This window comes from Stegodyphus dumicola, chromosome 2 (genome assembly GCF_044657685.1).
Source record: "Stegodyphus dumicola isolate Sdum_Otavi_A_Nest chromosome 2, ASM4465768v1".
Lineage (NCBI taxonomy): Eukaryota > Metazoa > Arthropoda > Arachnida > Araneae > Eresidae > Stegodyphus > Stegodyphus dumicola.
In genome coordinates this window covers 95,634,984-95,658,586 of record NC_140769.1, presented here as the reverse complement: position 1 = coordinate 95,658,586, position 23,603 = coordinate 95,634,984, and the positions used below count along the sequence as shown (strand labels likewise).

General features: G+C 34.1%; 1 protein-coding gene across 2 annotated transcripts in view; it reads right to left on the bottom strand.

The window, feature by feature from the left end:
• LOC118192517 (uncharacterized) overlaps nucleotides 1-23,603 on the bottom strand; it is a 251,275-nt gene that overhangs the window by 103,775 nt on the left and 123,897 nt on the right. For both annotated transcript variants that reach the window (XM_085810942.1, XM_085810941.1), the window contains 2 exons: nucleotides 18,628-18,770; nucleotides 15,233-15,461 (listed from right to left, as the gene is read on the bottom strand). In XM_085810942.1, coding sequence (XP_085667068.1) covers nucleotides 15,233-15,461; nucleotides 18,628-18,770 — 372 coding nt within the window. The remainder of the gene's footprint in view (nucleotides 1-15,232; nucleotides 15,462-18,627; nucleotides 18,771-23,603) is intronic.

Sequence of the window (23,603 nt, the reverse complement as noted above, 5' to 3'; positions counted from 1 at the left end):
GCTGAAAATGAGAAATTAACTGAAACACAAAAACTTTATTATTTAAAGGCTGCTCTTAAAGGAGAAGCAAAAAATATCGAGAATTGCGAAGATACATACAAGTCACTGTTTCAAGCTTTAGAATTAAGATATGAAAAAAAAAAAAAAAAAAAAACGGGCGATAGTGGATAGTCATATTCAAAATATTTTGAATCAAGAAAAAATTCAGCGGGAATCACCTAAGGAACTTCGCCGATTATTAGATCATACCAAACGCAATCTACGCGCCTTAAAAACGTTAAAGTACAATCTTGATAGGCTATCTAACGCAATTTTAATAAATATTCTCCTTCAGAAAATCGACAAGGAAACCCGGAAGCAATTTGAGCTTACCTTAAAATCAAAAGATGTTCCATTACTCGATGAATTTTTAAACTTTCTTGAAAACCGAACTTTGATACTAGAAAGCATTCATAAAAATATATCAAATCTCCTCCTAAACCCTATCAAATTTCCTCCTAAACCCAGTATCGGTACAAAACCAAAAGGTTTTGTTATAAATTCAATTCATTCCAACTCAAAAAAATGTATTAATTGTAAAGGAAACCATGCCCTCTTTAAATGTAGTGCGTTCAAACAAATGAATGTTGGAAATAGGCTCATTATCGTCAAAAATAAAAAAATTATGTGTGAATTGTCTAAAAACTCCTTCCGGAGAATGCAAATCAAACTTTTCGTGCAGTCACTGTTTCCGAAAACATCATTCCCTTCTCCATATGGACAATGACCCACAGAGTCCAACGGACACTCCCTGCTTTCCTCCCATGTTTCCTCCACACCAGGGGAAAACAACCCCTCCGAAGAAGCTTCGGGTGACAATATACAGCAAGCAGTACATAGTCTTGCATCCATTTCCGGTGCGAGAAACTCTGTCTTACTGCGTACGGTAGTTGTTTATGTGACGAATGTGTTCGGGCAGCGCTGCAGAATAAGAGCCTTACTGGACTGCAGTTCGCAAATGAGCCTCATCACCAAAGAATGCGCAGAATTTTTGGGTTTGAAAACTAAACCCATCCGAACGCACATTTCGGGAATAAGTGGATTAGCTCATTCAATCAAAGCGAAGATTTTAGCCCATATTTCGAACGAAACAGAGACCTTTTCTCACAATTTAGAATTATGTATTATTCCAAAAATAACAGATGTAATTCCTTCGACAAAACTGGATATTTCTAATCTAACGATACCGCATGACATTAAATTAGCAGACCCTAACTTCTATACACCTGGTAAAATCAATATATTGATAGGAAATGAGTTATTCTTTAACATCTTGAAAGAAGGTAGAGTTCAAGCGCTGAATGGAAACATAATATTGCAAAACACAGAATTTGGTTATTTAATGACAGGGGGGTCCTACCTACTGTTAATAATCAATCCTATTGTTATTTGATAAAGGAATCAAGTCTCGATAATGCAATTAAGAAGTTTTTCGAATTAGAATCCTTCCCGGGAGAGGGTAAGGAAGTCGCAAAGAATGAAGAAGAAATATTTTGCGAAAGGCATTTTAATGAAACATACTCGCGTGATAAAACAGGTAGATACATAGTAAAATTACCTATGAAGGGGATGATGCTACTTCTATGCTGGGTTCATCTAAAGAAATTGCTATTAAGAGACTGAATACAATTTGGAATCGTCTTGATGCTAATAAGACTATGGCTAATTTGTATAAGGAATTTATGAACGAATATTTAAGCTTAAATCACGCGGAGCCTGTTATGCCCGTGGATAACTGTGACACTTGTTACTGCATTCCCCATCACGCAGTTTATCGCCCGGAGAAAACTTCAACTCGATTAAGAGTTGTTTTCGATGCATCGTGTAAATCATCCAGTGGCTATTCGCTAAATTCAATTCTATTGAACGGCTTCGGTCATTGATCCTCGCGAGAGTAGGTTGATCATCATGAGCTCTCCGACTGCGACGAGTGAAGCGAACGACCATGAAGGTAAACGACGATGTGAATCTCTCGATGGACGTTAACGCCCCTGCGGAGTCGCCTTCCATCGGGGAAAGCTGTGTTGGATTACCGCACGCTGATATTTTGGATACTAACGATAATGACTACTGGATTAATCTGCTCAACGAATTGGAAGTCAAGATTGCTGCGATCAAGACTACGATTACTGAGTGCCAGAAGTTATGACCGGTTACGGATGCGGATACGACTACGGAACCACTTCAGAAAGCTCTACATATGCTCCAGGCCCAGGCTGCAGATATAAAAGGTAAGTGTTATCTTCCTTGTAATTCAGGCATTGGCTCCCAAAATGTTCTTACTCTTAAGAGAAAAAATAGTGATGTTAAGGTGAAACGTAAAATTAATAGTAATTATAAGAAAATTGATGATGACGGTTTTAAATTACCAACTAAAACTGCTAAACTGCAAAAATTAGAAAAAGTACCTCTGAATGTAGAATGTAATAATAAATTTAATGTGTTAAATGATGATAATACTGAAATCGCTAGTAATCATACCCCCAGTCAACAGGCAATGCAGCAGCAGCCGACAAATACCCAGTCTCAGACTGTCTCACCCATAATGGTAAACCCTGGCAAATTTAAACATGAGGAATTTCTAAAAAATTTGGCTTTAATGACTGAATCAAAATTTCTCGAAAAAGTTAATAGTGAGCTGCTAAAAATTCTACCACGAACAGCTGAGGATCACAGAAGGCTTAGTGCACTATTTCAAGAAAAAAGATCTAACATTATGTTACTAATTCGAATTATGCTCGACCCATTAAAGTAGTCTTCAGAGGATTGTCTAACACTACGAAAACTGATGATATAGCAAATGAACTGGCAGCCAAAGGATTCGCCATAAGCAAGGTGACCCAACTGACTAGACGGAGAACACGTGCCCCCATGCCATTATTTCTGGTGCAAGTGATGAAAAATGAAATGTCTGATCAAATTTTTCATATTACCGATCTGCTACTGCTTGCTGTGACTGTGGAGAAGTACGTATCCAAGAACCAGGTGCAACAGTGCTATAACTGCCAAAAGTGGCACCATTCTACGGAGAACTGCTTCCTCGCACCTAGATATGTGAAATGCTCATTAGAACACAAGACTATGGATTGTCCAATTAAGGGACGCATTGAAGAACCAAAATGCAGCAACTGTCAAAAAAAAATCATGTCGCGTCGTATCGTGGATGCGAAAAATTGCCTAAAAATAAGGGTAACCAACAGAAAAAAGATAGTTCTGTAAAAAATGGAATCTCATATGCAACTATGACGAAAAAACAAATTCCAAATTTTAAAGATAAAGCTAATATGCAAATCCCCAGCTCGGCTACTGCTGCATAAAACTAGTCAGTTAAGAATAATGTGCAATTCAATGTTGCTGATATTAGTAATGCTCTGAAAAATTTAAATGTTTCTAATGTAAATAGTGTTAAGCAAATCTCTTCTGAAAATAATGACTCCAGTTCTCCGCAGGAGAAAAATCAATGTTCAGAATTTGTAAATTTTGTTAAGAATGTAGCAGAATTTAATAATATTTTTGGAATTCATAACATAAAGATAATGAATAATGTATTTAAAACTTTCATGCCTAAGCTGAGAGAATTAACGGATCCTGTTGATAAAATGTTTCTATTTTTTGAAATAGTTAATGAAATTCATAATGTATCAGTGTAATCAAAGTATGCCTTTAACTATAATTACATGGAACGCTCCCGAAAGCTTACGAGCTCAAAGAGTTTTTACACGAATTTGCCCCTAATATTCTACTCCTACAAGAACACATGCTTGGCCCTCAAAATTTTTTTAGAGCCTGCAATTATGTCACGCATAGATGGGACAGATCAACTGTAGGCAGATATGCGCCTAGAGGTAATGCAAGAGGTGGATTACTTATTTTAATCAAGCGCTCCATTTCTCATTATGTCACACCATTACCACAGCTTTTAGCAATTGAAGCTCTAGCTATTACACTCACCCCAAGCACATCACGACCAATCACTATTATCTCCACCTATTTTCCTATACACACACCTACAAATACTGTTAAGACAGATTTGCAAAACCTGTTAAATATCACCAATCGAGTCATTACGCACACCACCTCGAGTGGAATTGCTGGGATATTAATCAACACGGACGCATTATTAGTCACTTTGCCCAAGCGGCCAATATTAACCTAGCATTTCCAGAGAAAGATGAGTTAGACGCCCTCACTGAAAAATTCACGGAAGAGCTGCAAAATGCACTCCTTAAAAACAGCAAAATTGCAAGATCAGACAAGAGATATAAAAACAGTGACATCAGAGAACTGATTAGAAGACGGAACCACACACGTAAGCAGTGGCAAAAATTCAGATGTCCTTCTGATAAAATTTTACTAAACCAGCTAAATCAGCAAGTCAGGACTCGAATAAAAAAATCATGCACAACTTGACTGGGCCAGACATTTAGAATCGCTTTTAGCGGATGATAATTCGATCTGGAATGCGCTTTCTAAATTTAAGAGACGCAACGCCAATATTTCGCCCATTAACGGCCCCAACGGGATCGCATACACTGATTTTGAGAAAGCTAAGTCTATTGCAGAAAACTATGCTTCTCAATTTCGCACACACAACATATCTCCCCCACAAACAGAACACTTAGTCTCCTCCCTCAGTACACAATTCCAATCAAGAACACACACAAACAACACACCCTTAATCATACCTTCAGAAGTTAGTAGTTATATCGAGAAGAGAAAAAATCGTAAAAGTCCAGGACTGGATAAAATAAGCAACATAATGATAAAAGAAATGGGACCCAAGATGCTCTGTAAGTTCACGAAAATCATCAACATTATGCTTAAAATTCAGCACTTCCCGACCAATTGGAAGACAGCAATTATAGCACCGATCCTGAAGCCGGGTAAAGATCCAACCTGCGCCGCCTCCTACACACCGATAAGTCTCTTATCCTAAGCAAGATTGCGGAAGCTGTTATCCTGGCAAGAATTAATGACTTTCTGCAGGAAAATAACATCTTGATTCAAGAGCAGTATGGATTCAGACGAAAACATTCTACCACACATCATCAACTGTACAGAGTTACGGAGCTGATTGCAGATGGATTCAAGAAAAAATTAATCACTGGAGCTCTCTTCCTCGATATATCGAAAGCTTTTGATTGTGTATGGTTACAGGGCCTCACTTACAAACTAATCACCTTGGGTTTCCCAGATTACATCATAAACATCATCAATTCCTATCTTTACGATCGACACTTTGTCGTTCGTTATAACAATACCCATTCTATAATTAAAGCAACCCTGGCGGGTTTGCCACAGGGAAGCTTGCTCTCCCCCACATTATTTTCAATTTATACGAACGACATCCCACACAACCCCCTCACTACATTAGCAATTTACGCAGACGATAACGCGATCCTCCACCAAAACGCGTCTATGGCCGCAGTTGTACAAACATTACAAGAATACATCCACGCATTAGAGTCCTGGATGATAAAATGGGAAATCAGGACGAATGTGGAGAAATCAGAAGCTGTCTACTTCACCTACAAAACCAACCTGGATCTGGATATCACCCTCAAAATGTATGGTATCAGCATTCCCTAGGCCAAGCAAGTTAAATACCTTGGTGTCATTTTCGACCAAAGACTTACATGGACCCCCACACGTTACATATACTTTAGACAAGTTTCGGGGTGTTAAAGCATTACTCAACCCCCTAATTGCCCGAAACTCAGGTTTGTCTATTGAAAACAAAGTTCTTGTATTTCAATCCATTTTGCGTCCCATCATCACTTATGGCTGTCCAGTCTGAGGTTTCCTCTGTGACACAACAATGAAAAGAATTCAACAAGTACAAAATATGACTTTGAGACAGATGGCAAATTGTCACTGGTATATTAGGAACGATGCAATTCATCGTGAACTCAATGTTGGTAAAATCAACGTCTGCTTTGCAAAAATTGCAAGAAAATTTTTCAGAAATATCCATAAAGTAAATAACAGCTCTATCCCACAGCTGGACTATTACTACCAGAATAGAGACAACAGAAAACGACCGAAAGCGGTCCTCATACATCTAAACACGTAAACTCGGATTGTTTTTCTCTATTCCCCTTGATAATTTATCTCTAAATCTCAATTGAGCATCGAATGATGACTTATTCTCAAATAATTATACTCTGCCTTATAGTACGACATAAGTGTCGCCATCTAGGATTCAATTTCAGAACTACCGCCAGACTTTGGAAAATATATGTTGCCATCTGTTAAAAAGCTTTGCTACATAAGTTCTTTACAACAATGTATACGAACTCAGCTATGCTGTACACGATCCAACTTAAGATCTATTTTAACCCAATTCCATGGAAATAACTCTTATTCCCTTCCATGATCCTTTTTCTTTACTTCAAAATAATTCACACCATTTAATATTAGTGTACATTTTGTTATTACTTTAACCCCTCCCCCCGGCCAGGCCGATGCTATTCGCACCACCGGTGCGATTAGCCGCTTAAGCTATTCGCACCAGCATTAATCACGCATGCGCATTGAGTTGTCAAAGGCGGGTTTCTACCTTGGCGTAGTTTATCATTTTTTAAGAGTTGGCGACTTTCAAAAGATTAGAAAGGAAAATTTCTTATAAAAAGAAGGAACACATTTCCTTTTATTAAAGTATATATAAAAAAGGGCAGATTTTTATGTTCGCAATGTTTATCTTTTTCCTGAACGGTTTGAATAGTTAAAATGACTGATTTGAAGGGGGGGGCAAAATCGTGTTGACATTTTTTGTACTTCTTAGAATACATTTAGCTTTAAAGATGTGTTTTGCTCAATGTTAATTCATTCCTCTTTGAAAAATTTCGTCTGATAAAAGATACTAAAAATTAGACAGCGGATTTCTGTGTAGAAAATTTAGACATGAAATCAGTTAAAAGCGATTATATGAGCCATTAAATGAATTATTCTGTATGCCTGCTTATTTCTTTTATAGAAATACTTGGCATTTTCAGGACACAAAATGTGCTTGAAAGAACTTTGAAATATTAGTACAAACGCATTAATCAATTGAATTGAAATAAATAATGGGATGTAATTTAAAAGACAGAAATAATTTAATGTAAGAGATTTAGATTTAAAAATTTGCACACACAAATGATTTATCAGATTTTATAAGGTTTTTATTTCATAAATAACTTTGATATTGAATATGGCATTTTAACCTATAAACATGAGTGGATACTGAAATATGATGAATATATAAGAATATTATAATTTTCACTAAGTTTTCTTATTGAATAATAAATTCTAACAGTCCAATGCTGTAAGACTAGGGTCTAAGTTTGCATAAAAATTCCTCTCTTAAATAAAAGAATTTAATTAATTTCTGTAGCCTTTTTGTCAATACACTAAAGTTTTTTTAAACTATTACTCGTCCTTGCTTGCAATTAGAACCATCATTAAATCCCTATTTTATCTAATCATTTCCTGAACATTATCATGTATATAGATTGACTTCGTCTTTGTAACTGATAATTATCACTTGCAAATTATTCTTTAGCTGGTGAACTATTAACAACCCTTTCTATTGCTGAGTTAAGGTTAACAACCTTCGCTCTCACTACCGCTTGCCTTGTACCTGGGCTCCTTGTGCGCATGCGCGAACGTAGGTGGTGTGAATAGCCTGTTAGCTATTCGCACCGTCGGTGCGATTAGCCACTGCGCCCCGGCCAATGCCTGTCTTGCAAGTAGATGCACTTTCTTTTCAGATTCACCATTGGTAAAGACGGCCAGTAGCTCCGCCCACCTCACCAAGTACTTCCAGATACAACGCCTTCAACTCAGATGAGCCCTCGCCATTCAGACGCTAGCACGCAGCATTTTGCATTTACACTGCCGGACATTTATCGAACTAACTCAACGCCAGACGTATCTGAACACTCTTTACTTGCACCTTAGAGATTTATTTATCTCAATTACGAACTTTTTAACGTTAGGGTAGAAAACGATATGCCAGTTTCGTACGTACTCAACACAGGATGTGGTTTCTCATAACTCGGGTGCCTGCAGACAAGTGTTTTTAACACCTGAGTCTTCTATTGAACGGAGGCACAATTCAAGAAGATCTTTTTTCTATAGATTCCAGGTTTAGAAAACATCGCTTTGCCTTTAGTGCCGATATTAAGCAGATGTATCGACAAATACTCATACATCCATCTCAAAGAAATTTACAGATAATTGTTTGGAAGCCAAGCTGCGACGCCCCGGTTCAAGTGTATAGGTTACGTACGGTTACATACGGCACTACTAGCGCGCCGTTCTTAGCCATGAGAACCTTAAAGGCATTGGCAGCTGACGAACAGGACTATTTTCCCAGGGCGGCTGCTGTCACATCTACGGATTTTTATATGGATGATATCCTGACAGGAGGAAATACTTTAGAAGAAGCAAAGGAGCTTCAGTCTGAATTAGCACAAATGCTTCGTCGTGGAGGTATGGAGCTACATAAATGGGTGTCCAATCATCCTGAGCTGCTGCATGATATTTCAACACAGGAATATTCCTTTGAATCTCAAGAAAGTGTAGTGAAGAAGACGCTAGGAATGCTCTGGAAACCGAAGGATGATCACTTGACTTTCAAAACAGCTGTGAACAATCAAGATACTTTACTAAACGTCAGGTGTTATCTGAAATAGCTAAGCTTTTTGATCCATTGGGTCTCATCGGACCCGTAGTAAGGAGGGCAAAAATATTCATGCAGAGACTATGGCTGCTGAAACTGGACTGGAACGAGGAATTACCTCCCAAGGAGTTGTGTGAGTGGAAAAAATTCCTTTCTCAGCTTCAGTTAATTGATCAATTGAATATTCCCAGATATGTTTTAACTGAACATTCCGTTAGAACTGAGATCCATGAGTTCTCGGACGCTTCGGAAAAGGCTTATGGTGCAGCTATTCACATCCGTTGTATTACCACTGATGGAATGAATTATTCCAATATCCTTTGTAGCAAATCCAGAGTTTCTCCTATAAAGCCTGTTACAATTCCGCGTCTTGAATTGTGTGGAGCATTACTTCTGTGTAGGCTTGTGTCAAAGGTAATAACAGCTCTGCAGCTAAGTATCGATGATGTTTATTTGTGGTGTGATTCTACTATTGTTCTAGCATGGATAAACACGCCTGCGTAGAAGCTCAAAACTTTTGTGAGCAATCGAATTGCTGAAATTCAAAACTTGAGTCACCAATTCAAATGGGGTCATGTTGCCTCAAAGAAAAATCTAGCGGATGTAATATCTCGAGGAGCAGACACTAGTGAACTTTTGGCTAATTCCTTGTGGTGGTCAGGTCCTGAGTTCCTGAATCAGCAACTTCCATTTCCAGAATGCATTTTTTATTCGTCGGACGAGCAGTATGAGAAAGAACTGAAACAATCATCGACTCCAGTTCTGACTTTGACAATGAATGAACATTTTATAGACTCTTTTTTAAAACTTTCCAATAATTTTCCTAAGCTAATCAGAATTCTCAGTTTTATTTTCAGGTTTATCTTAAATTGTAAATCCCAGGATAAAATGCAGGGATATTTAACTATAGATGAGATGAAAAAGGCTGAGGAATTTCTTATACGGCATGCCTTATACAGCATGCCTTAACTGCCTTTAATTCGGAAATTACAGCTCTTCGACGAGGTAAACCTATTCCTGCACAAAGTAAGTTAAAAGGTCTTGATCCTTTTCTAGATGAGAATTCTCTTTTAAGAGTTGGAGGAAGATTAAAAAACTCAAATTTATTATTTGATTGTAAACACCAGTTAATTTTGCCTCCTACTCATAGAGTTACTGTATTGATTTTTCATTATTTTCATAAGAAGTATCTACATATTGGAGCGCAGGGTTTACTTCATCAGGTGCGTTTGAAATATTGGCCCATTCACAGCAAAGGCTTGGCTCGTAAGATAGTTCATGCTTGTGTGATTTGTTTTAAAAACAAACCAATTGCAGCAAGTCAGGTCATGGGTAATCTTCCCACTGAGCGTATAACTCCAACTTCACCCTGTCTTAATTGTGGCGTTGACTTTTGCGGACCATTTCATGTACAATTCAAGGGTCAACGTAAGGGCATTTTTTCTAAAATCTATGTTGTTGAATTTATATGTTTGTCCACAAAGGCAATCCATTTGGAGGTAGTGACAGACTTGACGTCTGAAGTCTTTATAGCAGCTCTTAAGCGATTTTGTGCGAGAAGAGGGAAAATCTCTTCCCTCATTACAGATAATGCCACACATTTTAAGGGGGCTCATGCAGAGTTAAGGCGTTTACAGAAATTGATTAGAAAACCAGATGAGGCGTTATCCAGCTATTTCACCTCAGAATCTATAGTCTGGAAATTAATTCCCCCTAGATCACCGAATTTTGGTGGATTGTGGGAAGCGGGAGTTAAATCCTTTAAGTACCCATCTTAGAAGAACTATGGGAAGTACTAAGGTTACGATGGAAGAATTTCTTACAATCATTACTCAGATTGAAGGAATTTTAAATTCCCGCCCGTTAACCCCTATGTCTAATGATATTAATGAATTTGAAGTTTTAACGCCAGGACATTTTTTAGTCGGCCGTCCAATCACGTCTATACCAGAGCCTGAACTTATTGAAATCACTGATAATAGGTACAGGTAGAAGCTAGGCCAGCACCTCCGTAGTACCACAGGTAATTGAGGTATTGCTGAACCTAGCTAACTGTTAAACTTTCCACCCCAATTTTGAGGGAGAACACCCCGGGGGGTGGTCCGAGGTTCTCCCGCCTCTCTTTTTTTATCATCAACCACTTGAGAGGACTTTTTGAGATAAATGAGTTCTGGTATTAATAGTATACACAAATCATATTGAGAAAAGACTGTCCTTGAAAAGTTCAACAACTGATGCTTCCAAAAGCAGAAATGTAAGAATAAATGTCTTTTCTAAGGCGGAAGGTGTAATAAGCAAGTCTTTGAAGCTCCCGTCCATTAGCATTGCGTAGATAAATGAAACTGTTGGAACATTAAAATGAAATAAAAAAAATAAAAATAATTAATAAAAAAATAAAGTCTGCTAGGCATTCAAACTGACCCTATTTCCAATCACTGATAATAGGTTATCAAGGTGGCAGCGGACAACAAAATTTGTTCAATTAATATGGAAGCGTTGGCAAACAGATTACCTCAATCACTTGCAACAGCGCAATAAATGGCAGTTTCAGAAATTCAATGTAGAAACAGGTGCAATGGTTTTACTTAAGGATGAGAATTTGCCGCCTTGCCATTGGGCCTTAGGTAGAATTTTAGAGACAATCCCTGATGCATATGGTAAGGTACGTGTAGCTAAAGTTAAAACTGCTTCAGGAATCTGTACTAGATCTATATCAAAGATCTGTTTATTGCCTATGTAATATTCAGATTTCTACTGACTTTATATATATTTGTGGAATCAGTTTATACATTACAAGAATTTAATAATGATTATATGTTTAAAGGATTTGTATGGCTTATTTTGAAATGTATGTGTATTGTAACACTTTTTATGTCAACTTAGTATATATTGTTTGCATAATTACTATTTTCAATATTTAATGTTCTTAAACTCCATAATTCAGTTTTAGATCTCTAGTAATCTCACAATTATTTATGTGATTATCAGTTTTGAAATATTGTGATTTGTCACTAATTAATTAATTGAAATTTTTGTATCAAATTTCAATGCCGGGCGGAATGTTCCGTCTCGGTTAGAATATTTATGTCTATTTGTACTGGCTTAATGTTTGCAGCGCCACGTAATGTTAGTGGCGAGAGCCCAGTACTAATCAGTAAGCGATAGGGATGCACTCGGTCCACATCGAGTCTCCGTTCCTCTGCCCGAACAAAGCGGCAGTCAATTGTTAATTATTCATTACTCACTCTTTGCCCGTTTAAGCGCCATTATTGTTCTTGAAAGAAAATAAATGTTGTTAAGTTTCTCAACTTGACTTTTATGAATTAATATACAGTCCACAACTACCTATTGCTATCAACACATACCAAAAGCCAATATTAATTCCTCGTAGCGCAATTATATTCTAACCTACAGAAAGTGTTTAATTTACTCTGATTTATTATTATTGGCAGTATAAAAAGTTTTCGATACTGATAAATAGTAACTAAATACTTTGAACTAGAGAATTATTTCTTTCAACTGGATGAAAAATGTGTGACAGTTCTATTCGATACTTTTCAATTACTATGCTCATCGTACTTCATGCTGTAACCTAGCACGAAAAAATGCGTGATATGCCATTGCCAAAAAATATTTTAGTAATAAGTTTTAATACTCATAAATGTTAAATTAACATTTAATGGATGAAATCAGTAAATAAATTTATCATTAAAATTTATATTTTTTTCATTTTTCATAGCTATTCAATTAGCACGTATTTTGACACTGGAATAGAATCCACCAGAGATCTTATTTTACATCATAAAAAAATGGCAGTTAATTCGCTAATAGCAATCCTATAAATAGAGGGGGAAGAGGAGAAAATTATAGTTTGTTCTGCATTTGAAATTTAATTTTTCATTATTGTTATTAATAAAGAGTCTGTTTATTTCTCTTTCATAACCCTTATGAATCAAAGTGTCACAATAAAAATATAAACTAAGAACAGAGAAGTAAACAACCTGTAATAAAAAGCAATATGAAACAGATGTTAGAGAGTTTCTTCATTTAGAAAGAGAAAGGTAGGCTGAAAAAGAAAGTAAAAGAACTGCAAGACTTCAATGCAAAGAAAGGTGAATTCGCATGTTTGTTTATTATTACAAAAGCTCGTGAATAGTACAGCGTAAAGCAGAGTTAATATATTAACATTTTTGCTCGGGCTGCTTATTGCTACATTTGTGTTTACTATGGGTAAAAACACTCCGGTTAACCTTGCTTCCTTTAGAACTTTGTTTTCCAAAAACGCATCCTGAGCATTAAGTGAGGTAATAATGTTAAAGGGTAAGGGGTTCAGCAATGAACAGTCAATTTAAAATGCTAATAATTTATCTATGTAAGGTTAAGTTCGGTTAAGTTTTGTTGTATATTCCAAAGAATGAAAATCTACAGTCAGGAAATGCTGTTCTCCCTTTACTTTGAAAAATGAGTTATTCCGCAGTTGTTTGAGTTTTTCTATTAAAACATATTTCTTCCTGCAGCGAACATCATGCGAAACACTGCGCAAATGTTCAACGAAACGCAAGGTTGATAATGTTCGTATCGTTCCATAGATACTGGATAAACAAATGCAGGAGTTAAAAATAACAAGATTCATTCTCGATTGATTAAATGGACTTCTATTACATCAAGTAAACCCTTACCGTACAAATACTATATTTTTCTCTATTAGTAGTCAGTCTTTGACAAATGCATCGGTTATGGTCACCGTTGTTATTATCGTAGACCAATGATTTATTTCTGTTAATTACGGCAAAGAATGCGCTTTCGTCTACTAAAGAACCTTTTAGGCACTTTCAGGCACTAAATATAACGATAAAGATGAATTCGAAGCAGTTGTTAGCTGTTAGTGAAATGTTAATCAACGACATGGGAACATCTGCGGTCACCATTGTTATTATTATCGATCAATGCTTTATTTCTGTTAACTATGCCCAAAAGTGCGATTTTGTTAAAGACAAAAATCTACTAAAGAACCCCTCAGGCGCTTTCAGGCACTAAATATAAAGATGAATTTCAAGCAGTTGTAAGTTGTAAGTGAAATGTTAATCAAGGACATGGGAACATCTGCGGCCAGATGGATTTCAATTATCTTAATTTATATTAATATTTCAAATTTCATCTACATTTTGACCTTTCGTTTCTAGACTTCAATCACAATAATTTAATTTTTCATTATTGTTTATACTCGAAATTTATAAAAATTAATTTACGCTCAGGTGAAATTCAACACTTCGAGACCGTGTTATTGTAGAATCTCGGGAATAGCTGATACAAGCTTATTCCTGAATTTTGCTGATTTAAGGCTGAAATGCTTAGTGTGAAGCTCTTCATGAACTGCTATTTCCATATAAACATGAGGTGCCATCCAGGAATACATGAAATTAACAATTCCATTGATAGTATAAACCAGTCCTTGTACGTTTTATTGTGTCAACTAAATACTGAGTCTCGTAGATTGCAAAGAACGTTAATCTACTGGCAAAGTTTTATGTCGCAAGCAGTATAATTCTTTATGTTTTGTATATTATTTTTAGTTTAAATTACAAATTGTGGAATATTTCAGTTGTTTAATATTCAATTTTCTAAAAAAGTTGTTAATATTCAATTTTCTAAAAATCGTATTTCTGATGCAGGCACTGTGTATTCGCTTGATATTTTAGACAGCTCATATTGGCCATCAGATCCACTTTACAGGTAGTGACAGAAGACTGTTTATTTATGAGCTATAAGATATTGTCACGCGTGGGTCCAGAATAGCAACTCATTCAAGAACCTTATCACTTGCCTTGTATTTTTAAAATTTATGCTGTAAGCATAAAACTGACTTATGTCAATATACGAACTTTACTTCAAAATATGAATACCTGATTTAATGGTTGTAGCTTTATTGATTGGACTACAAATAGGCTTTAACGAATTTTGTCATTTTTTAAATTTTGTTCTTTAAGGTCAAGGAGGAGACAACTAGTATATCATTCAAAAATATGATATATGGAAAATCTGTACAGAAATACTGCATTTCATGAGAAAAATGTAGCGCCTGAAACCTTAGTTTGAAAAGATTTATCATATTCCTTCATGCATGCCCTCGTAGCGTAAGTGGTTGGTACGTCTATCAAGCAGCTGAAGATCCATTGCTTGAACCCCGGTGAGAGCATAATCGATATATCACGCATAAAAAATTATAAGCATTATTTATACACTTCACCTTCATATACACAGTTATAATTGGATAAAATATTGATAAATCTAAATCAAACATTACAGATATGGGAAGATTTTAAATGCAGAGGGTAAATTGGTGCTCAGTAGTATTTGCATTTGTATCATTTATTTATTACTTAAGAGAGGAAATCTATGTTACTTATAAATGATTTAATAAATTTATGTTACTTATAAATAGCTTACTGTTACTATAAATACTTACTATAAATAACTTACTTAATATGTTACTTCTAAATTTATGTTACTTGTAAATGTTTTACTTACACCTTTCATCCAAATAACCTTCGGAATTGGATATCCGTTGAAAGAAATGGCCAAAGTAACGGATTCACCCCTGAGGACGGTGACACTCTGAGGGCCCTTGACGATCCTCGCTGGGCACTCGACAGGGGACGACACTCGCTGTAAATCTGACTCCAGGGATTCTGTCTTGGGAGAACTGTTTTCGTCTAGAAATACTTCGCATTCTTCTTCGATGAGAGGACTGGAATATCTGCAAAGTATAAATTTATTTAACTATTTAAGCCACCCACTACAGTCATATTTAAAATTTTACTGTAGTTTTTGTATTTTATATACTAATTACTAGATAAAAAATATGTCTATTACAAGAGAAAAATTTCTATGTAGTTTTTTCGGCATGCTGTCATTTGAGAATATCCATGTTTAGATCCCCGAACTGTACAGGATGTCCTGTAAATATCGATATTTTCTAAGAGCTACCTCCTAGTTATATTGAACATGAAACAAGCATGACAAATTTATACATGCGCTCTGTTCACCAGTATTCAAACTACCAGTGTATTAAACTATTGTATTGATGACTACGGTAAACTGAGTAGTTTTAGCCGGCAGGTAAATACAAATGAAGGAATAAGCAGCCAGAACAGAAATGTCAATATTAATTCTGCGTTACCGTTTATGCAAAATTGTATAATAATAAACAAACATTCGAATTCATGAATTTTCATTGCCATGAAGTCTTGCTTTTCTAAAATCTTTTTTTTTTCCACATTTCTGAGACCTTTCATGATACACTATACAAGAGATACTACAGTTTACATATAATTTCAGCAAAATTATTTACATATATAGAAAGTTCGAAACAAAACGATAGATTACAATGTAGTTAATTTGACTCTAGTTATCTCTTTGCCTCAGGTGAAAAAAAATCTAGGCACGAAAGAAGGTCTTAGAATTTTGTCGCAAACCTCTTTCTATGGTTTTTAACCACTATCTCTATTTATAGACTAGTATTTTTATTCAAATACAGCAAAGTTCGGACACAAATTTATAAGTGCCAGATGGAGCTTGTATAGGTCAATTTGGTAATCTTTCGACGTCTTTGCCTTATGATTTACCGAAAGAAAGCTAGTGTGCAATCTGGTAGAATTTTTTAAGCACAGCTGGATGGTTTTTGATTACATTTAATTTGAATGAAATTGAGAAAAATTTAAAAAAATGAAATGAAAAAAGAAATGAAAAAATTCTAACTGCCTTATAGTACACTTCAGATCATTCCACTAAATGAAAATTGGCTTCAATTTCTTCTTTCGTTTTCCACGCACCATAAAGAAAATTAGGCATCTTAATTTTTCAAAATTAATTTTAAAAGTTTAAAAATATCATAATATGAATATTTGACGTATTTAGAATACTTTTATGATTGTAAATATATGTCTAGGACCAACGGGTGTTAAAATAAAAACCGTTTTAAGATTTTTACGGACCCGGTTTACATGTTCATGACAATAATTCATATGTGCCAATGTTATTAATTACTTCTGAGTGATTATTCTCAAAATTATCATCAAATTTTTTGTAAGTTCAGAATGTCATACTTATTGAAAGCAATTTTCAGGTCTTTGTGAATCACAAGATTGTGTAAGCCATAACTATAGAGTCTCGTTAGGAAAAAAACAAAAATGCAACTTTTATGTTGCCCTACATGAGATTAACATTTTCCTGTATAAAAATTTAAAATTAAAAATAATTATGTTTTAAAATTATTAAGCTATCAGCTTGCTGAATTCTTGGAAAATTTCTATAGCATTCTTTTTTTTAATCAAAACAAATTTTTATTATGTTTGATTGACTTGAGGGAACAAACTTTATAACTATAATTAAATCCTTTACAGTTTTTTTTAATGGAAATGTTAAAAAACTGGATTAAAGAGATGGAAAAATTAGTAACCAATGATGCTTACAGAGACTGGCAACTGTGTGATTATGTAATCAAATCTTGGCTTATTAGTTTTGCAGTAGATTTAAAAGGCATCAGAATATTGCCCTAAAAAGTTGCTAAACAATAGGATGTGAAATAGTTTTCAAAATGAATTTCTCAGAATAGACTTGCTAATTTTAGAGTATAATTATAAATATATGTTCTTTTCGCATAATCGTGTTAACATGCTAAAAAATTTTTAGAATATCACAGTAATCAAGCGAGCTCAATTAGCTTCCCAAATTTACGAAAAGCCAGCTAACGGCTGTAGTTAAAAAAATTAACTATTTCAGATAAAAAAAAAACACAACGATGAAATCGGGAATACCATTATCACGGTTTTAGGCGAAGTTTGTGCGCTGCAGGAAACTGAACACCGATGATTTTCTATCAGAAAACAGAGTGGTAATAGGAAAACATGCTCCGTTCTCTGTTTCCTGAAACACCTTTGCGGTGCTTTGTGACAGATATTTTTCTGCGCTTTTTGAATGAAATCTCAAATTTACGTTAGAAAACTAAAATTCATATAGAGAAAACTACGAAAATGTCCATGTAGACTGCCTGTAGTATGGAATTTGCAGCTAATACCCAACTATTAGTGTTCAGTTATCCACTCGACCACAGGTAGCTTCAAAATGTCATCGGCAATATGCCGAGACTTAGTTGCAGAAACCAAAAATTTTACTTTCAATATTTTCATAGGAATATTTCAAGCCGCCCAGCCGGTATAGTGGCTAGTGATCCTGACAGCCCCAGCGAGAGGCTGGGGCTCGAATCCCAGAGAAGGCACGGTTCTAACTGTACGTTCCTTCATAGCAGGGAACTGTAGCCACCTATTAGGTGCTTCCATTATGAAATGGCCACCACTTCCGGCCCTTATAGTGGCGCAAGGCTAATGGCTATTAAATAAAGCGCCTGGCCATTTAAAAAAAAATAAATAGGAATATTTCAAACAAAATGGCAACATTTCAAGCATACTACAATATTTAATTCTATTTCTTAAATGTTGATTTTTTATTACGTAATCGCATGAATTAATTTTCTTTTCTTTTTTTTTTTTTTTTTTTTTTCCCCTAAACAGCATTTAGAATTGTTGACGTTTTGAAACAAACATTGGATTACAATGGAGTTCAACAAAACTGACAAAGGTTCAGAATACAACAAAATAAAATCAGTTACATAAACCATTAATTAAGGTTTTAAAATAAGCATTATTGTAAAGCCACTAATTTCTTATTAAGTATTATTGCAATAATATTCTAAAAATACACATGCATTATTTACATTCTGGTATCGGAAAAAACTCATTCAAGTTAAAGATGAAAAAGGCTTTTTTATAACCACAGAACTTTCTTAGCATTTCTTAGCATTTTCTTAGAACTTTCTTGACTTTCTTAGTCAAATTCTTTCAATAGCATCTGATGGAAGCACTTACCTTATCTTACCCTTACAATGCTTTCTTCCATGGAAGGATCCGGATCTTTGTCTTTCACCGTTAGGATCACAATCTTTAGTTGGCGCCGTAGAATCTTGCACAGAAGATGGTAAATCTTGCTTTTCTTTTGCCTTTTCTTGAGTCTAATAGGATGAAACATAATTAAAAAACTCAACATTTTGCTCCTATTTTGATAATTTTTCATAAATTATGCAATAATTTATATTTGGTATTGCTTTATTTAAAGCAATAGATTACGCCATTCCGTATTAACGGCATCTTACGCGTTCTATTGGTTCCCAGCTCTTTGCTTGTTTTCGCAAAAACTGTTTACGTACTTTGCATATCACATATTACCATCAGGCATGCTTTTATTTAGTGACGATCAAATTTTGGCCTGCGTCAAGGTGAATCAAATTTATCATTAATGCTATTGTCAAACCTCACACTTTCTCACCCATATATATTTTCATACACGCTTGCGATAATATGCGGCATACTTGAAGATTTCTCACAAGGTCGGACAAAGCTGGTGTAAATAAGGCAGTTGTCTCAGATAAACAACTGGAAAGAGGACAAAACTGGCTATAAAAATATTTGATGTGGCCAGCAGATGACGTTCCACCAGTTCTATGTTTTAAATAGCAGTTCCAGTTCATCGTTTGTAAGCAAAATCTAAATTGTTGTCTCAATAAATAGAAAGGTCTGTAATACGAAATTTTGGATTATACTTTACGTGCATAAAAAATGCGTAAAAACTGTTTTTGCTAAATTTATGCCTATATAGTCAAACGTTTGCTCCTTTATTTTTTTATTAAAAATTGTATTGCACAGTTGAATAGCATATAATTTAAATGGCTTATAATTACAGAAAATTAAATGCTTGTAACATATTTAAAACACATACTTTGAAACTAATACCCAAATTATTTTTTTTTCTTTTTTGTAACATCAGCAAATTTAAATTCAATTTGATATGCAAGTATCTTCCGTAGGTATTTAGGTAACAGTAAACAATGCTTGTTAATTTTTGGAATTACAGCTTAAGAGAGATTACCTTGCGTTCTTTAGTTTGATATAAATAAATATCACGTCTAGATATAATAGAAATATTCTTAAAACGTGCAGCCATTATTTTAGATAGTTTTATAGTGATTCTATATTTACAGTTATATACTCTTATTATAGCGATTCTATATTGTTCGACAAATATGTGCAAAGAGTTTCGAAGTGAAATAGCACTTCCGCTTTATCATATGTAGTCAAAACCTAGTATGTTGTTCTCTATCACGATTGCATATGAATCGTATATGCATACCAAATCTGAAAAGTTTTGGATTATGTCACAATGAAATTTTTCCCGAGCAAATCTATTTGAACCGTATCTACTTAATATTACTTCCGGTTCATGAGTTTTGCCCAAAATCTAATCTGTGGTTCACATTTATATAAAAGTCTTAAACACTAAATCTGAAAAGCTTTAGATTATATTTTAATATAGATTTTCATTAAAAATTTTTATGGACTTCAAGTAAAGCACCATTCCGTTTGTCCAGTTTTACCTCAAATCTAAACAACTCTTTATATGAATAAAGCTTAAATAAGGAAAACAGAAATTTTTCCTAATTTTAGTTACTATGGATGAAAAAATCTTCCGACACTTACAGGACACCGAGACAGATATCATTTAAAAACAATAAAAATATGACACGTGAATTCGTGCTTATTCACTTTGGGAAGTAATAAGGATTCTAAAAAATAAAAAAATAATTACATTAATCGTTTTATTAAGTCAACGTTATGATCTGCCCTTATAAGTATATCACAGACCTGCAGTCAGCTATATTAATATAATGCAGTTTTCCGTTGTATTATATTATTAGTTCAAAGGGGCTTTGTCCTTGAAGGACTATTCGTTTTGCGTTGAAAACTTTATAAGGCTGTATCACTTTTCAAATCGTTGCCATAAAATACTATCGCCCTGTATTATATTCGAAGTAATTAAATAACGAAGGATCTGCATAAATGTATGTATGTTTCTTGCATTGTGATAAAACAACGGTACCTAGAGCCATCGAATTTTGAATGACGTAATCCTACTGCGAATATGGGCACTTGAAAGCCCAAATCTGAAATTTGGAATTTGTTTTGTTATCAATTTCACATTTTGTAAAACTTTAAAGAATTTCTAATTAACAAACTTAACGATTTAAAAGCGAGCAACAGCAAAACTCTACGGGGGAAAAAAACCTTTTCATCTCCAGGAGATGAGATTCCTTAGAGATTCTTTGTCTCCTGCGTGCAGAACTATGTATCGGAAATTCTAAAGACTTACCTTAGACTTATTTTGCGACATTGCTATTGAAGTGAATTTTTTTGGTTTAAGTGCAAAGATCATGATATTTAATAAATAAAGCTATCACACAAGACGTTAAAAAGACGCCCCTGGGGACGTAATTTAAAATCTGAAACCTTTCGGTTTTTTTTTTTTTACTTTTATTTATTTATTTATTTAGTTGACAATTAATTCTAGATGAATCAACAGCAACCTAATTAATGACGTTTCTTCATTCTTATAATTGTTGCAGTTCATTATCACTAATATGAACATGATTTTTTCGTAAGTCTTTATGCCTCGAAAGTATTGGGAACCTATGCGAACTAATAAACATGTTTCGTTGGCTGTTTAAATGCGGAAACGGCTTATGGAAGACACATGCGTTTGGATCTCTTTCTTCCATATGGTACACTGACTAGGTGCAAGTATCCAAATCAGTAGTCTCTAACTCAAATTGAATGCCGGCCGAATGTACAATATAAAAACAGTTGACGGGCCATTATTTTCACGAAGAAAACATTTTTTCTTTTCAAAATATTTATTAAAATATACATAAACAATAATAACAATATCGCAAAAGGAAAAATTCAAATTTATATTTATTTTCTTTTTGAAATGTAAAATTTGGTGCACTGCAAAAAAATGGGACAGTTCTATATCTTCCGTTCTACTGGGCCGATAGAAGAAATTCAAATTGCATTTTTCATGTCTCGAAAGCGCGACTTAAGAAATATATTATATTAATGTATAGCACTGTTCTAATTTGCTAGGTTTTCAAACTGACCCTCTTTCCAATAGGTATTTTGATACAAAAACCGGACTTTTTTTGAAAAGACATGCTAATCGTTTTTCCATATTTCTATTATACGACTCAAATTATTCCTAAGTATTAAATTCTGTAAAATGTGATGCGAAATTTACGCAGAAATTCAAAAATTTATCTTGGAGCATTTTTTCAGTTTGAGCCAAGAATAATTCACTTGGCGAACTTCTTAATTTATGGCGACCTATTTTTTTTTTCTTTCCTTTTTACATTGTGCATGAGATCGAAAAAAGTCGCATCGTTCCTACTTTCAAATAATTTTAACAAAGTGCGTAAACCACATTAGATGTTATTATCGCTTTCAACAAATATTCCGAATTTAAAAACGCGCCAACATATAAATTCACGTATATCTTCGGAAATTTGGAATAAGAAACTAATCTTTTGTAAGTATGCTTAGAAATACATCTACTTTAAGATGATGGTAAAAATTTTAGATATTATAATTCAAACTTTTTTCGAAAAATTTATAAAAATTATTTAAAAATACGAATTTTAAAAGTAAATCATAAAAAAATGGGTGAATTTTATTTTGAATGAACCTAAATTTCGAAATGTGAAAGGAAGAATCAAATAAATTTAATAAAAAAAAGAGAAATTAATAAATACATATACCAAACTCAAATAACATTGAGAAGCTAAACTTTTGAGAGCTAATTTTTGAAAAACTATTCGTGCTAATTTTAGAAAACTTGGCAGTTTGGCATAATTTGAATCGTAGAACCGAAATACGGAAAAAAATTGGCATATCATTTCAGAAAAAAAATCCGATTTTGTATTAAAATACCTAGTATATTAGAACAATGCTATATATAAATCTAATACATATCCCAAGTCGCGCTTTCGAGACATGAAAACAGCAAGCTGAATTTCGTCAATCGACCGAATAGAATGGGAGATATAGAACTGTCTTTTTCCCCCTTTCCCCCTTTTTTTGAGCAGTGTACCTATGAGAGGTTTTTGTTAGTGACATTTTTTGTAATTCAGATATATTGACAGTTAAACATTAAATTCTTAAACTGATATTTCTTCCAAATTATTTTATATGTTTAATTATTCATTAAATATCCTACTTTAATTCAAACTAAAAATAAACTAATCATGATAATTTTCTAAGTTTTCAAAGAAAATTTTCCAGGTGGAACAAAACCCTTGAGAATAAATAATTATAACCTAGCATATTTCTATTATTTACTAAATTTTCTTCGAAGCGTAATAAATAAAAATGCATATTTTTATATTTAAATATCTTCGTTATCTCGTATTATAACTAGACACTTGAAGGCATTTCGAATTTGATAAAGAAGAAGACAGAAATCGCTAGGATTTATCTTCATCACGTATGTAATAAGGCAAAGTATTCATTTTCTCAATTATTATTTTTAAACCACATATGACGAAAATTATGTAGAAACAATTTAATATTCTAAAATAATATGAAAGAACAAATAAAAACGTAAACAGAAAACTAATACATCATGTGCCTGATCATTATGTTTTGTCATATAAATCGGCCTTTGGTTTGTGAAAGTTAACGCTATGTTATATGGGAACTAAAATACTGAATTATTACTAAGACTTCTTGAATGGATTTATTCGAATGACTCTTCTGAAATTACAATATTTTTATGCTTACGGGTATTGTTTGCCAGAACAGCGTGAAATTTTGTGCCACGGTTTAAACTAAACGATTTACGGCTGAAAATTATTTAATCAAAACCAAAGCAATTTATCAGCTTTTGCGAAAGGCATAATAAGATTTACCACACACCTTCAGAGTTTAAAAAAAGCTCTTTCTAATTTATTTTCAATTGT